This window comes from Apaloderma vittatum, unplaced genomic scaffold (genome assembly GCF_000703405.1).
Source record: "Apaloderma vittatum isolate BGI_N311 unplaced genomic scaffold, ASM70340v1 scaffold18360, whole genome shotgun sequence".
Classification (NCBI taxonomy): Eukaryota; Metazoa; Chordata; class Aves; order Trogoniformes; family Trogonidae; genus Apaloderma; species Apaloderma vittatum.
Genome location: NW_009695239.1, coordinates 10384 through 23720, shown reverse-complemented (window position 1 = coordinate 23720; position 13337 = coordinate 10384). Strand labels below are relative to the sequence as shown.

At 37.7% G+C, this 13337-nt stretch overlaps 1 protein-coding gene across 1 annotated transcript; it reads right to left on the bottom strand.

Annotated features, from left to right (window-relative positions):
* Positions 1–549: 549 nt before the first annotated feature.
* FAM73A (family with sequence similarity 73, member A) lies at positions 550–12582 on the bottom strand. Its single transcript, XM_009870705.1, has 10 exons — positions 12483–12582; positions 11680–11780; positions 6020–6138; positions 5765–5837; positions 5386–5472; positions 5167–5265; positions 4701–4835; positions 3209–3262; positions 1110–1226; positions 550–768 (listed from the first exon to the last, which is right to left on the bottom strand). Exons 1-10 carry the CDS (start codon positions 12580–12582, stop codon positions 550–552), a joined length of 1104 nt encoding a protein of 367 aa, XP_009869007.1.
* Between the last annotated feature and the right edge of the window lie 755 nt (positions 12583–13337).

Here is a 13337-nt window from a genome sequence, read left to right as displayed (position 1 = left end):
AAACCGACTGCTTACACCCACGCAAATGGAATTTCAGGGCAGTGGAACCATGTTCAATTTTGTGAGTGTCATTACTTTATTGCAAGTGTCACATGAATCAGAGAGTGCTTACACCCCAGTCGAAACACCTTCTAGATCTAGACACAGAACGATTTTGGGACTCTGCAATCTGTACAAAGAGACTTTGTACTACGAGCCTTTGAAAGAACACGACTCCATCAGCATCACTTACAAATTATCTGTGCAAAAGTACAGTATTTCATAAATAAACTTTACCCAAATATTACAGAAAAAAAGCTTTGGGATACATTAAGTATAAATACCGAGACAGCTGAGCTGCGGATTTAATTTAGGTATATACAATACTCTGCTCACCAGTTCTTTTCGCACGCGTACATTTAACCTCCCTGAGTCCTTTTTTCCGTCCTTAGCGACACGATGCATGTTCAGACGCTTGCTCAGTGACAGCAACGAGAGCTTCAGCGCTAGAGAGAGGTGGGAAGGAGCACATCGAAGCGCGCTCCACCTCTCTGGCCGCGGATTTTAAGCTTACTGCACTTTGGCCTCTAAGAGCCCACTGGGCACGACGTGCCCGTGCCCGCTCACGCACGCACTGACGTGTCTCAGCGAATCCGCTCCAAGATAGGCCATTAAAAGTTCCGTGTGTCGGATCAGTAATTGCATCAGATCTTCAGCCAAACTCTCCATAGTCGAGTATCTCACCTTTTCAAAATCGAAAATGTCTTTGAGGAAGAAAAGCACTTGATCCTAGTGAGGGGGGAAAAAAAAGAAAGAAAAGCTTGCAGTCACTCACAAGAAGAAAAAAAGTAGCAATGCTGGCTATTTCTTTGAGATGTTTCCATCAACACCATCCATTTATGTATTCTTTTGGTGCTTAAACAGAAGTGCACTAAAATAGCCTTGCACAACAGTTCTGGGCTTAAAAAACAATTAATATGAAAATATTTATTTTCATCGTTTCTTACTGTTACTCTTAATCTTAGGAAAATGCAAATGTATGCTTATAAAGAATTTGTTTTAGTCTGGAAGATTTTTATTTTTATTTTTAAATTAAAATAAGTGGTATTTAAAAAAAAAAAGTTGCAAACCTTGAAGAAGCAGCATAGGTCATAAAGGGAATTTCTAGGGCCCAAAAATCCCCACGCCAGTACAGGGCTAATATGTTCACATATAGCATAGAAATGTGCAAAAAATCCATCAGGCACCTGGCGATGTAAAAAAATGTAAACACAAGTTACACAGTAAATTTACTCTAAATCTCTATTATAGCAAAATAAGTCTTCAGAATAGCTTAACACACCTACTGCTACAGGGCTGTCCCCACGTGCTGCCTGATCTAGTCGAGAGGTGATGTCCCTGGCGGCAGGGAGGCTGGATTAAAATGATCTCCAAGGTCCCTTCCAGCCTGGGCCATTCTATGATTCTGTGATGAACTTGAACTCCTTTAAGTTATAAGGCAACTGTACCAAGTGTCACAGAAAAGGCTTTTACCTCAGTGGTATTTTGTATTTTAAATACTTGGAGATTAATAGGCGTGGGTCCAGAAAGATCATGAACAATCTACTCCAATTTCCACGTGACAGGTCAGGTAATTGTATTCAGTTATTCTCATCTGAACCTCTACACACTACATATAGCTGAAACTTGCAAAAAAAATTAAGGAAACTGGACAGTTTTGAATAGAAAAAAGATGGATTCTTGTAAGGTGTATTTTAAGTCAAAAGAAAATAAGCTGAGTTATCTGTGAATGTCCATCCTGTTTTACAGCCTACGGGCACTCATAAAATATGATATAGTAAAAATTTATACATCAGATAAAAAGGTACATATTTTATATGTTTATAAGTGCGTAAAATACATAAATTTACAACATAATTTATAAAACAATAAAATAGAAATTATTAATAAATTAAACCATAAAATAGCACATGAAGAACTGTCCATAAGTAAATATAAGTTCGTCTAATTCTTTGTGGTACACTTCATCTCTCCCTTACAGAGATTTCATGGTGCTTTAGCCACTTTTGAAAGAGTTCAGCGGCACTGATGAAACTACTACCGAGGAGTGAAGTTATTCTCACATTTACAAACTTATAAATATTTAGACTTCAGTATACAAAGGAACATCTGTTTCAGAATTTAATCCCTTTATAAAAGAACAGCGTCGGAAAGGTCTATTTATACAAAATAGCCAACCATATTGACACAGGGATGTAACATCTCAAACCTTAAAACATAATGGTAGCTGAGGACCTTTTCCAGAGTGTCAATTTTTTTAATTTTGAACTATGAAATACGTCTTTAGCAGTTAGTAAATAGCTATTTTTAGAATCGGAGAAAGTGCCAACCACCCGAGCAAAGACTCCTCACCTGCAGTACAGGCACGACCCCTTCTAAGGGCTATGGACGTCAAGCAGCAAACCTCGGCCCTGCTTTTGGGCCAGCAACCACCGAGATGGGTGTTTGCCTCTGAGGTCTAACAAAGCCCTCCAGGGGTGGAAGTGAGGACCTGCTGGCACAGGGGAGTTCTGCTCCGAAATCTGCAGAGTCCCTTGACCGAGAGGTCTGGGTGTAGAAGGAGGGTGAAGGAGGCTGCAACAGAGTTCTGGGGCTGGTGAGGAGGATGGTACTTCAGGCCAGGAGAGGGACAGGCCTGAATTTTATTTAGCTGTGGAGATGATGCCGGGAGCTGGGGCTGAGAATCCTGCCATGAGCAGAGGAGATGCAGGATTAATGGCCTTGGTCTGCAGAAATCCGAGGTACGTGTGCAGGACCATAAGTGAGAGGAAATACTGTCACCGCTGCTGACTGGACCTAAACTAGGAGTTCAGCGGCACTGATGAAACTACTACCGAGGAGTGAAGTTATTCTCACATTTACAAACTTATAAATATTTAGACTTCAGTATACAAAGGAACATCTGTTTCAGAATTTAATCCCTTTATAAAAGAACAGCGTCGGACTGGACTTAAACTAGGTTGCAAATCTTTCAGGTAAGACATTTAGCTAAAAAACTGGTATTAGGGCCCCATGAATTAAACTTCTACAATTGGCAGCCTCTTGTCTAAACTAACATGTCTGCATAATTAAGGGTTGATCTGTAATTTATTTTGCCAAAGCTACAGAACTTTGAATTCTTAGGAGCCGATCAGTAACTTTGGTCCACATAATTTACAATGCAACTTACCTTCATTTGCTGTCTTTTCTGCTTCAGTACTGACCAACAGCTTGAAGCCACAGCCTAAATGTAAAAAAAAGCCCCAAATCCTGTGTAACTTCACTATGAGAAAAAACATTTTTCCTCTCAAAAGAAGTGATCTGCAGAATACTGTATTTTGGGGATTCACATTTTCTTCAGTTTCAATCTTGAGATAACACAAATTTTAAAACTATAAAATACCATCTGATACAAATACCTAATTTTATATGTAGTTTATGTCTGTTATTTTCAGACCTTACTTTGCAACATCGTCTTTAATTCAAATGCAATTTTTCATCACGACTGATTTTACAGTTGCAATGGTTAACTACACACACTGAGTTCAACTGAGGACCTGTTTCTCCTGTACCAAAGGGTGCATTCAGAAATAAGTAACTATTTTAGATATTAAGTAGCACGTGAACACATTGAAACGTCTTACTTCATTTTAGCAAAAACATTCTTGCAATAGCTTAAGATTCAGCTACGGAATTTTGTCCAAATATGGACCTGTGAAATACAATATACCGATACCAGAACTACGCTTTTTCCCCTCAGAGCTCGTAGCTATCCTCATCGGATTCTCCTTCAGTGCTGCAAGATAATTTACTACTCACAGAACATAATGGCATCACAGAACTGCAGAAATAAATATATGCACGTTACCTTTTTTTTTCCCCCCTCCAGAGGGAATATTTCCTTTGGTTGAAAAAAAAAAATAAAAGGAAAACTGGCAGTTTATAGAGATAAATGGATGGCCTGACAGCAGTGTCTGCCAGCTGAGCATGGCAGCAGCCTGCATGTCTGCAACACAGCAGTGAGGTCTATTGGACAGATAAACTGGCACATCTCAAAAAGTGTGAAACCTTATCAACATTTGAATGCCTGTTTTGTATTAATTTACTTTTGTTTGCTTGCAACTTTGTGCCTTATTGCTAAATTTCTGGTATATGAACCAAAACCTGTACCTGGTATCTAAGATGTGGCTAACAAACTTCTCTTCTAAAATTCTGCTTCCTCAGAGAAAACAAATTTTTGCAGGACAAGTTAAAGTATTTTCTCCAATGCATTCAATCATTCTGCATAGTTTTGGTCCCAGACTTGTAGCTTTTAAACTGCTATTAGGAAAAACCTGATAATGCAATCTGTTTATTATTGCTAAAGAATATTGCAGGTACATATTCAGTTATATTGGAAGTCAAATTAGACTTTACATCGAAGGACAGTGTAGCTTCTTTCCTTCAAAATTACTGCTATTATCAAGACAATATGCACAGTCCTTATCCTGCAGTTGCTGGATTTATTCTTGTTTTCTTGTTTTTTATTCTTGTGTTTTAGAACACAAAGCACAGATCACCAGAAGAACAGTTTCGGCATATACAGAAATTTTGTATCAGAATGCTCACAGCAACCTTATACTGATCATAACGTGCTACAGAACAGTGATTAATGTTTATGAAAATTACACGTAAATACTTACTGTTTCTTTAAAAGAGGAATTTAGCCAGCGGTTATTTACTACATTCTGTATAGATATGGGTGGATTTTCTAAATCTTCAAATGAGTCCATCAATATGAAGTCCAGAACAACATCATAAAAATTCAGGTTTTTCACCTATATTAAATTAGAACGTAGAATCATAGAACATGATCTAAGTAACCTAGTTTCTCTTTCAGCAGTGGAATTCAGCATGCACCAACTGTGTATTAACGTGCAAATGTATAATCGCTGTTAATGAACATAAAAGATACTTTGCCAGTAAAGAAGAATAAAAAAAATACTATGTGCTTTCCGTTACTAAACTGTGGCAGTGGATGCCATTTCTCTAAGTCAGCCATGTGAACAAAAAAGAGTTGCCTTTCCCACAATTCTGAACTTTAAAAATTTTAGATGCTATGGTTTGTGTAATTAAAGGTACAAGCACTTTACAGAAACTCAGACTCACTCCTCTAGCAGCAAGTTCCATTTCAGTATTATCCCAGTGATCTGTTTGTTCCAAAAAATTTATCATTTCATCAAAGACATCTTCAAATTTCTTTGGATTCTGTAAAGTAAAAGCAATGAATGTCAAGCAAACTTGCTAACAGAGATGGTCTATTTACCCTCGAAAGTGAATTCTGGTAGAACTTACGTTAACAATAAAACATTAGGTAAAGTCTTTTACCTTTCGTGCTCTCACAATTAAAGCAGACAAAATTTTTCTTCCACTTTCAGCAAGAAATATTCTGTTTGCTGTTTCTGAAAGAATTATCTAGAAAAGGTTTCAGAAAATATAGACATTCACAGGTTATATTAATTGGACCTTAAACACTTCAGTCAAATTTAATACAATTATAACCACTAGAGTATAGTAGGCAAGTTCCCAATAAGCCTTTGGTGCAAAGGTTCCAAAGCTAATCACAGCATTGGGTACGACCCATTTTAGTATTACAGGAGTGTAAAAGCAACCGGAAAATATTTAAGTACAGAACGTGTTACGAAAGTGCTTGCACAGGTAAGCACGCTGATAGTTTCAATGCCACTTACATAACAAGACAATTTACCTGAAAAGCTTGTCGAATACAGTGAAGCTTTGCAAGGAAGTCACTGTCTCCCAGACATTCAAACATCTCAGTCCTTTAGAAAACAGAAAAGTTTTCAAAGACCATTCAAAAAAGAAGCACGAGAAAATTCAGCTAATTCTAATGCCTAGAAAAAACACCTAGTGCAAGTAACTTCCAAAAAATTAGTTCTACATTGTATATTTAACTTTAATTCTTGTTTTCCTTGGATATAATTAAGTAGGCATAAATCAATACCTTAACACTCGGGAATAAATTTTGCCCTCTTCTGCTAAGTGCATAGCTTCTTCATACAATGGGCAATGGCAAAGGGAATCTAGACCATATGCATTACGAATCGCTCTGTGCTCTGTAAGCTGAAAAAAAATAAAATTGAAGTTCATTAAAGAGCTTGCTAGCATTATTTTTGTAAAGATAAAACAAAGAAGTTGCCCTGATATTCTACTGAAAGATGTATCCTTTTCTGCATCTGCTTAAAATAAAGGGGCAACTCTCAGCTAGTCCACAGTAAAGAAAAAACATACTATTAACAAATTTGTAGCTTTTAAAATCTGAAAACTACAGTTTCAGGTTTCAAGTTTCAAAAGTTTAATTAACAAAATGGAGGCAGCTTAGTTTTGCTTTTCATTTGCATAGTTAAATCTAATGGGTCTCAAAGTTGTTAAAAAATATGTCAGGACACGAAGTACAGAATGATTGCATCATGCAGATCTTTTGGAAGCTGGAAATAGTAACATCCTCCCACTGCTGATTTTGTTTTGCCGGTCAATATGCCTGCTGGTTCCCCAAGCAGACTGTTTGAAGCACAAGCATCCAGCATTTTACTACAGGCTCCCAAACAGTTTTTCATTATCGGCAGTTTTAATTCTATGGTTATTATATAAATTCACATGAACTCACAGACGTTTTTAGAGAAAGAAAAATCAAAAACACATTAAGAAATCACATAAATAACACAGAGAACTCCTGTTCACAATACATCATATTTAATCCACAAAACAATGGCTGGCTACAATTTCCACTGCAAGCATTACATTATATTATTATTAATAACGTAGCGAAGTTCAGCTGTTAGAAGAACAGACAAGCCATATACAGTGCGTAACGACATATGCGTTCCATACAACATTTTCTACATAAGAGCTTCTCAAGCTGACATCAAAAGGCAAATGAACTTTTTGTTGTAAAAGTCTCTAAGAACTTGTTACCTTTGATGAAAAAGCCGGAGGGAAAGGTTATTTTTAAATGAGATGGTTCACTATACCTATATCATTTGAATGAGCATGCATATACGATACGTATTCAGGTACCTGCTTTTTACCCCACTGTGTACCCCTATGCACCACATAACCGTGCTCAGCAGTGGTTCAGGATTTATCAGGAAGCCCCAGCACCCCACATGGTCATCACACGACACTTGGAAGCTCCTTGAGCCCTTTACTGCCCCTCTGTAGCCAACATTTCTTTGTCCAACCACTGCCGGTTTGAAACAACACACCATAAAGGATGAGAAAGCTACCCAAAGTGCTGGTAGCTGCGAGTAACGCAGCAGCTCACAACGCTGGACCCGACGTGCCAGCCGCTACCGGTCTGCTGCTCCCTCGGTGTCATGTGGGGTTACATGAAGAAGAGGTGAAAAGCTGCACCCCCCTGTAGCAGCTTAATGCTTCACCTCTATCCACTCAAGCCTCAAGGGAGAGATAAAAGTTATGGGTGACCCATGCACAGGACACTTGTGATGACCTGCAGCTACCTCAGTACGTTGAAATATGTACATTTTCAGAACTCCAAAGCTCATAGTGATAAATTGTGCCTCTATACAGAGGGCTGAAGACAACTTAGATTGTTTTTGTTCAGATGCTGATCGGTTTTCTTCGGACAATTTAGCTTTAATCCTGCATTAGCAAGTAGGGAATACTGAACCCAGTGTTGTAAAGCACAAAACCTATGGAACTTGCAACAATTTATAAGTCTGCGATTCCCAGACTGCTTTGGTCTAACAGACTCGGTACTCTTGCCACTCACAAGTGGTTTCTTAATAAATAGAGAAGATTCTCAGCTGTGGATCAAGATCTTATTGACCACCAAAATAACAACCAAGATGAATGTAACAAAAATAAACAATGCTAGACCTTTTAGGAATTCTTCCTTGCTACCCTAGTAAAAAGGTCATTTTACTGCCACAGTCAGCATTCCTTACATTCTGAGAAACTATGCTTATCCTGTATTAAAAAAGCCAACGATGACACTTATCTCTGGATATCTTCATCCCTTAGAAGATTTAAAAAAAATCTATAAGTAGCTGCAGGATGAATGTGAAACATGTTTTGGGAGATGGAAGATGTGATGGTGATTACTAACTAAAACATCTGAGATGGTATTTTAATAAACTGAAATAATAAAGTGGTGCATTCTTCCCAGTACCTGTAAGAAAACAGGAAGCTCATGCATTTTCTGCAACTCCTACACTTACTTGTACATATTACATGACACCTGATACGTTTCCTTTGAGGAACACACATTCAGAACATGATTTTATCTGAATTATTGCTGCAACCTTACTAATTTTAAGTGTAACAAAGAATGTGGATTCACTGTGTTGTGTGCATTGGTGTAGTACTCCTTGCTGGGTGAAATAATCCTGGGCTATGTGCTGTATCTCATAAACAGGCTTTTGCCTACATGGAGGTATTATGGTATAAAAAAATAAGAAGTTCAGAGCTAATATATGGAATTTGTGACAAATGTTACATGTTTCCTAAGGACTAAGAACTGTATAGTATGAGCAGTCAGCATACAGGAACACACTGGCTATTAGAAGAAACTTCGCCCTGTCCTAAAAGTGGAAACATTTAATATACTATGCAAATACCATACATAGCTAAGGTTTCTGTTAGAGGACAAGGATCAACTTCAGATTTTTTTATTACTTTTAAAGCTTTTAGAGCACCATTTAATGGCTTGTTGGCCTAAGTTTTCCTATTCATAGCCATACAGCAAGCAACCACAGTTGTCCTTGGATGGAATCGAAGGAATCTGGTTCCTGTTGACTGCTCTTCATTGCCACATTGAAAACTAGTACTTAATCACTTAACAAATATTAACGTATGAAGGGAATTTCCCAGATTAAAAAGACAAAAAAAAAAAAAAAAAAAAAAAAGCAAACAAACCCCAAACAACCAACCAAAACCCAAAGCAAACGAAGCAAAAGTTTGAGGAATTCATTAGAACAGACATGGGAAGAGGAGGTGTTTCTCAAACGGGACCAGAACTTTTCTGTTGCCTACACCACCACCACCATTTATCGGGAGGTGGAAAGCTGCTGATGATAATAGGAAAAGAGAGAAGCTTTATTAGTAGGCATCACGCTTCACTGGACACCATGAAATCTTCTGAGTCTGCCCAAAGGAGTAGGCAGTGGTCAGTGGCACCTCAGGTATGAGTTCCTCAGAGGAACAGCGTAACTGCTAGCAGAACAGAAGCCTTTGGGGGTTACTTCTTTCCTTATATGTTTTAAGACTATAAATACGAGGCACCTCCACACCTCACTAAAGTTGTTACACTAGAGAGCTCCTTAAAATTTCCTTCCCAAAGCATGCTGGATGACAGGACTGTCGTACTACTTGTTTTTGAGATAAGACAATAATCCACATCAAATTGGACAGATGACATGAACATGGAGGAAGGGACCAGAATGAGAACAATAAAGTCCAAGCAGCTCAGGTTGGTGATTACGGTCACACTTCTGAAGGCAGTCAGAACACAGGAGGGCATGTCTCTAATTTTTGTGATGAAACGGGGAAAACCCTAAACTAAACATCTCACTTACAAATGCCTTAGGAATACACCTTAATATTATTTGCAAACATTATTCCCTCTGGTATTCCCTGTTTCAGGAAAGGACTAAAACATCTACCTGGAAACCAGGAAAAAGGTAACTGTATCTCTCTGGGACAGAGCTATTTTTGAGCATTTCCAATTAAAATTTCATTTAAGTTACTTTGAAGGTTTTGGTGCCATATACAAATAATTACAGGCATATAGAAACTGGTGTTCTTTCCCTGTTCCCAAAGCCTGCTCCGTCCTGCATTGTTTTAATAGATTTGAACTGAGAAAAAGACAATCTTAGTAAAGGAATTACTGATAAAGAAAGAGCAGCTAAGGATTTATTCACGAGTCTAAAAAAAATCTAAGTTTTGGACTATGTTAACATTTTAGTAAGGCAAACAAAGGTTTTTTGATAATAGAACTACAGATTCTGTTCTAGTCAAGATATGAAAACACGACATGATAAATGCATATGCACTGACAACAGAGAGGCATCAATCAAGCTCACTATGAGGGAGAGCAGGAAAGTGCCTCTATTGGAAAGATTGAAACGAAGCCAGGAAAGAGAGGGTGGAGACCTTTAGCTGGCACACTTACCGCTGTACTCTTGCCAAAGGTGGTTGCTATTTTGATCACCCAGCAGGAGAGATAGCAAGAATATGAAAAGGATACACAACTTGATGGCAGACAGTCTCAAATAGGGAGGAAAATACCATTATTTATCACAGGATATAGTATTAATAACTTAAGGAAAATGGTTGGGCTTACCATCCCTTCTACAGCGCTTCTGAGAGCCTGAGTGTGTTTAGGAATAGAAGTTTGTATGGGCTTGGACAACTGTCTAAATAGTTTTTCTAAGGATTCAGGCACCTGTGTATCGTAGGTGTCCAGATTGGCACAACCAAGTGCACGAACCTCAGCATCCTCTTGATTACCAGCCATAGCCGAGACGAAGTTTTTGGCACACCCTGACGCTACCCTGTGGAGCTCATCAAAAGGCCATGTGATTTAAACTCTGCCAAGCGTCCCAGTTTTGTACAGTTCAATTCTTGAAAGGCATCTTCATATGTTTTGTTCTAGCATAACACAGCACAACACTCCTGTTGCCTCCTAAGCACTTTCCCCATCAATTTCCATCCATCCATCCATGTATGTCTTGGTTTAGGTTTCCCTGCACCTTTGCCGTTCTCTCTCCTGATGGCAGTGAACTAAATTGGATTTGAATGTGTGTCAGCACTGAAACATGAAAATAGCTTCCAGTTTCTAAAACCTGTCACACAAAATACTTAGTTCTGCTCCTCGGGACAGGATGCAATGTAGAAGATAGATAAATGACTGCCAACACACAGCTTGTAGCATGAGGCGACCACAAAAAGTGCGGCTACTTTGTTATTTCCCAGAAGGTGAAATTCCTAGTGACTCCAGTAGGGCAAAAATCACACAGCAGTATACACACACATAGGAATTTCACATTTTAAAAAAAACTTTTCTAAACACTTCTATAAGCACACGGAGGTTGCTATTTTTTTTTTTCCTGTCACTGCAACTAGGGAGCACAGGACAAAAGAACAACTGCCTGTTTGCCCATTAGCTGAGACAAATCCAAGTTGGGAAAGCCTCGGACCCCTTAGCCTGAAACATTTCACTTTTTTCCAAGTGCAAGAATAAAAATGGCAAGAGAAATAGATAAGCAAGAAGCTACCAGCCATCATCATGTCTAGAATAAAAAAATCTAGTATGTCAATTCTAATCTAATATAGTCTCAACTGGCTATTATTCCTCACTCATGAATATCTGAAATATTTCTTAAAATCAACTTCTTTTTAGAAAGAGCTGAGGAAACATTCTGGCAGTGCATCAGGCTAAAAAAAAAAAGATAATAAACAAATTGATCCTTACTTCATTACCTAAATTGTTAGGAAGCTGCTTACGAATAACAAGAAAAGCTTTTATTTTCAACATAATAAAATAAATTTTGCTTACAATAGTTAGCAAAAATTTAAGATTCTTCTGTTCATTGTTCAAATAGATCAACCAATCTTTAAAGAAACAATCTTCAAGAATCTTACCTCAGCTGTGGAAACAAAGGAGTCTGTTGATGCAATACTTAATGTATCTCGAAGGCAGAAGTCATCTGTACTATCCTTTACAGTAATGTCTGTATTTTTATCTTTAAAATAACAAACAAACAAACAAACAAAACTGGTTACTAGACTATCAGAAAATTGCATTTAAGTCTTGAAAATGTGTTTCATGTATTCTTTAACACAGTACTTTATTTGGAAGACACAACACTGTACTACTATGAAAGTAAATTCTCCTAGGACCTGCTAACAGGTGATCATATTTTGCTGGCATTACCGGGGACTTACAGACATCATCTGCAATAAACAGAGAGAAGAATAAATATTCCCGCAGGAGCTTTGTCTTCTCTTTGATAGACTTCTGAAGATCTATCTACCTAAAGATATTATTTGGCTATATTGACCTAAACACTCTATTAAGTGTTTAACTTGGCTCTGTTATAAAACAAATGCTCAATGTTTCAGTAAGCAAGAAATAATATTCTCAATAAAAATCCATTAATAAAAAGAACAGGTTTCAGCTTCACTTGAATTTGTTTCACTTTCTACCTCTCAAACCTTTTTTCACTTGCTCGCCCTTCAGGAAACCTAGTGACGCTTTTAATCTTCACTGTATCCTCTTTCCCCAAAAAACCTCTGCACTGAAATAACACATCTAGAAGCATTTCCTATAGTACTAATATTCTTAGAGCCTTTAAAATAACTGATATTTTTTGTTTAAAATAATCTGCAACAGTTTCTCTCCATTTTCCTTTATTTTGTTCTCAGATTTCAACTGTTTCACGTACTAGTAGCGCTGACGCTTTCATTTTCACTACACAGAAACACTTTCACAGAAGGATTAAATCCATAAGTCAGTAAGTCAGACTCTGGCTTGATGTGCCCCATACTACATCCTCAGTAAAGTGCAGGCGTTTATTTTTGCGTTACTTTACCTTCAGACATTACACATGTGTTGCGAAAAGTCTGGTTTATTTCCAACAGTCGGCAGCAACCAGTTACCCAATGTCATCCAGACCTGTTGCTACAGCAACGCTTCGTAAAAAACACTATTACACAGCACAGTGGCCAAGTGCCAATACACTGGAACGGTTTACTCATCAAATGAAATGCTACAGTTCCACGTAACTTATTTCAGTGGTTGTTATGGTTTTATTAGTTATGGGCTTGGAATGACAGCTCAGAATTCACACTTAACAATAAATATCTGTCTTTGAGACTATTCATTGAAGGAAAAAAAATATTAAAAGTTTAGATAAAGATTTTACTAGATTGAGTTAGGCAGATCCCTACATGTAATCACAATTTCACCCATACTCATATGGAAGTCTGTGATTTTTTCAGATAATTCTTAATAGTTCGTTCTTTCTTTTGACCTCTTAAAACCAAGAGGAAAAGTACAGCAGCGTCCAAGTTAGTTGAGAAACAATCACATACTGGAATCTGAAGAGCTGGAACAGAAAAGCATCTTGTGGTCTGTAAAGCAATTGAGGTCTGGTAAGAGCAGACGGGCAACATGATGTTTCCTTATTATTTCTAGTCCATCATTTTCATTAATTCCCTCCTACTATTACATTAAATGCTATCCTAATATCCCTTTTTCACATAAGCAGTTGCTGAAGTTGCAATAATACTGCTAAAAA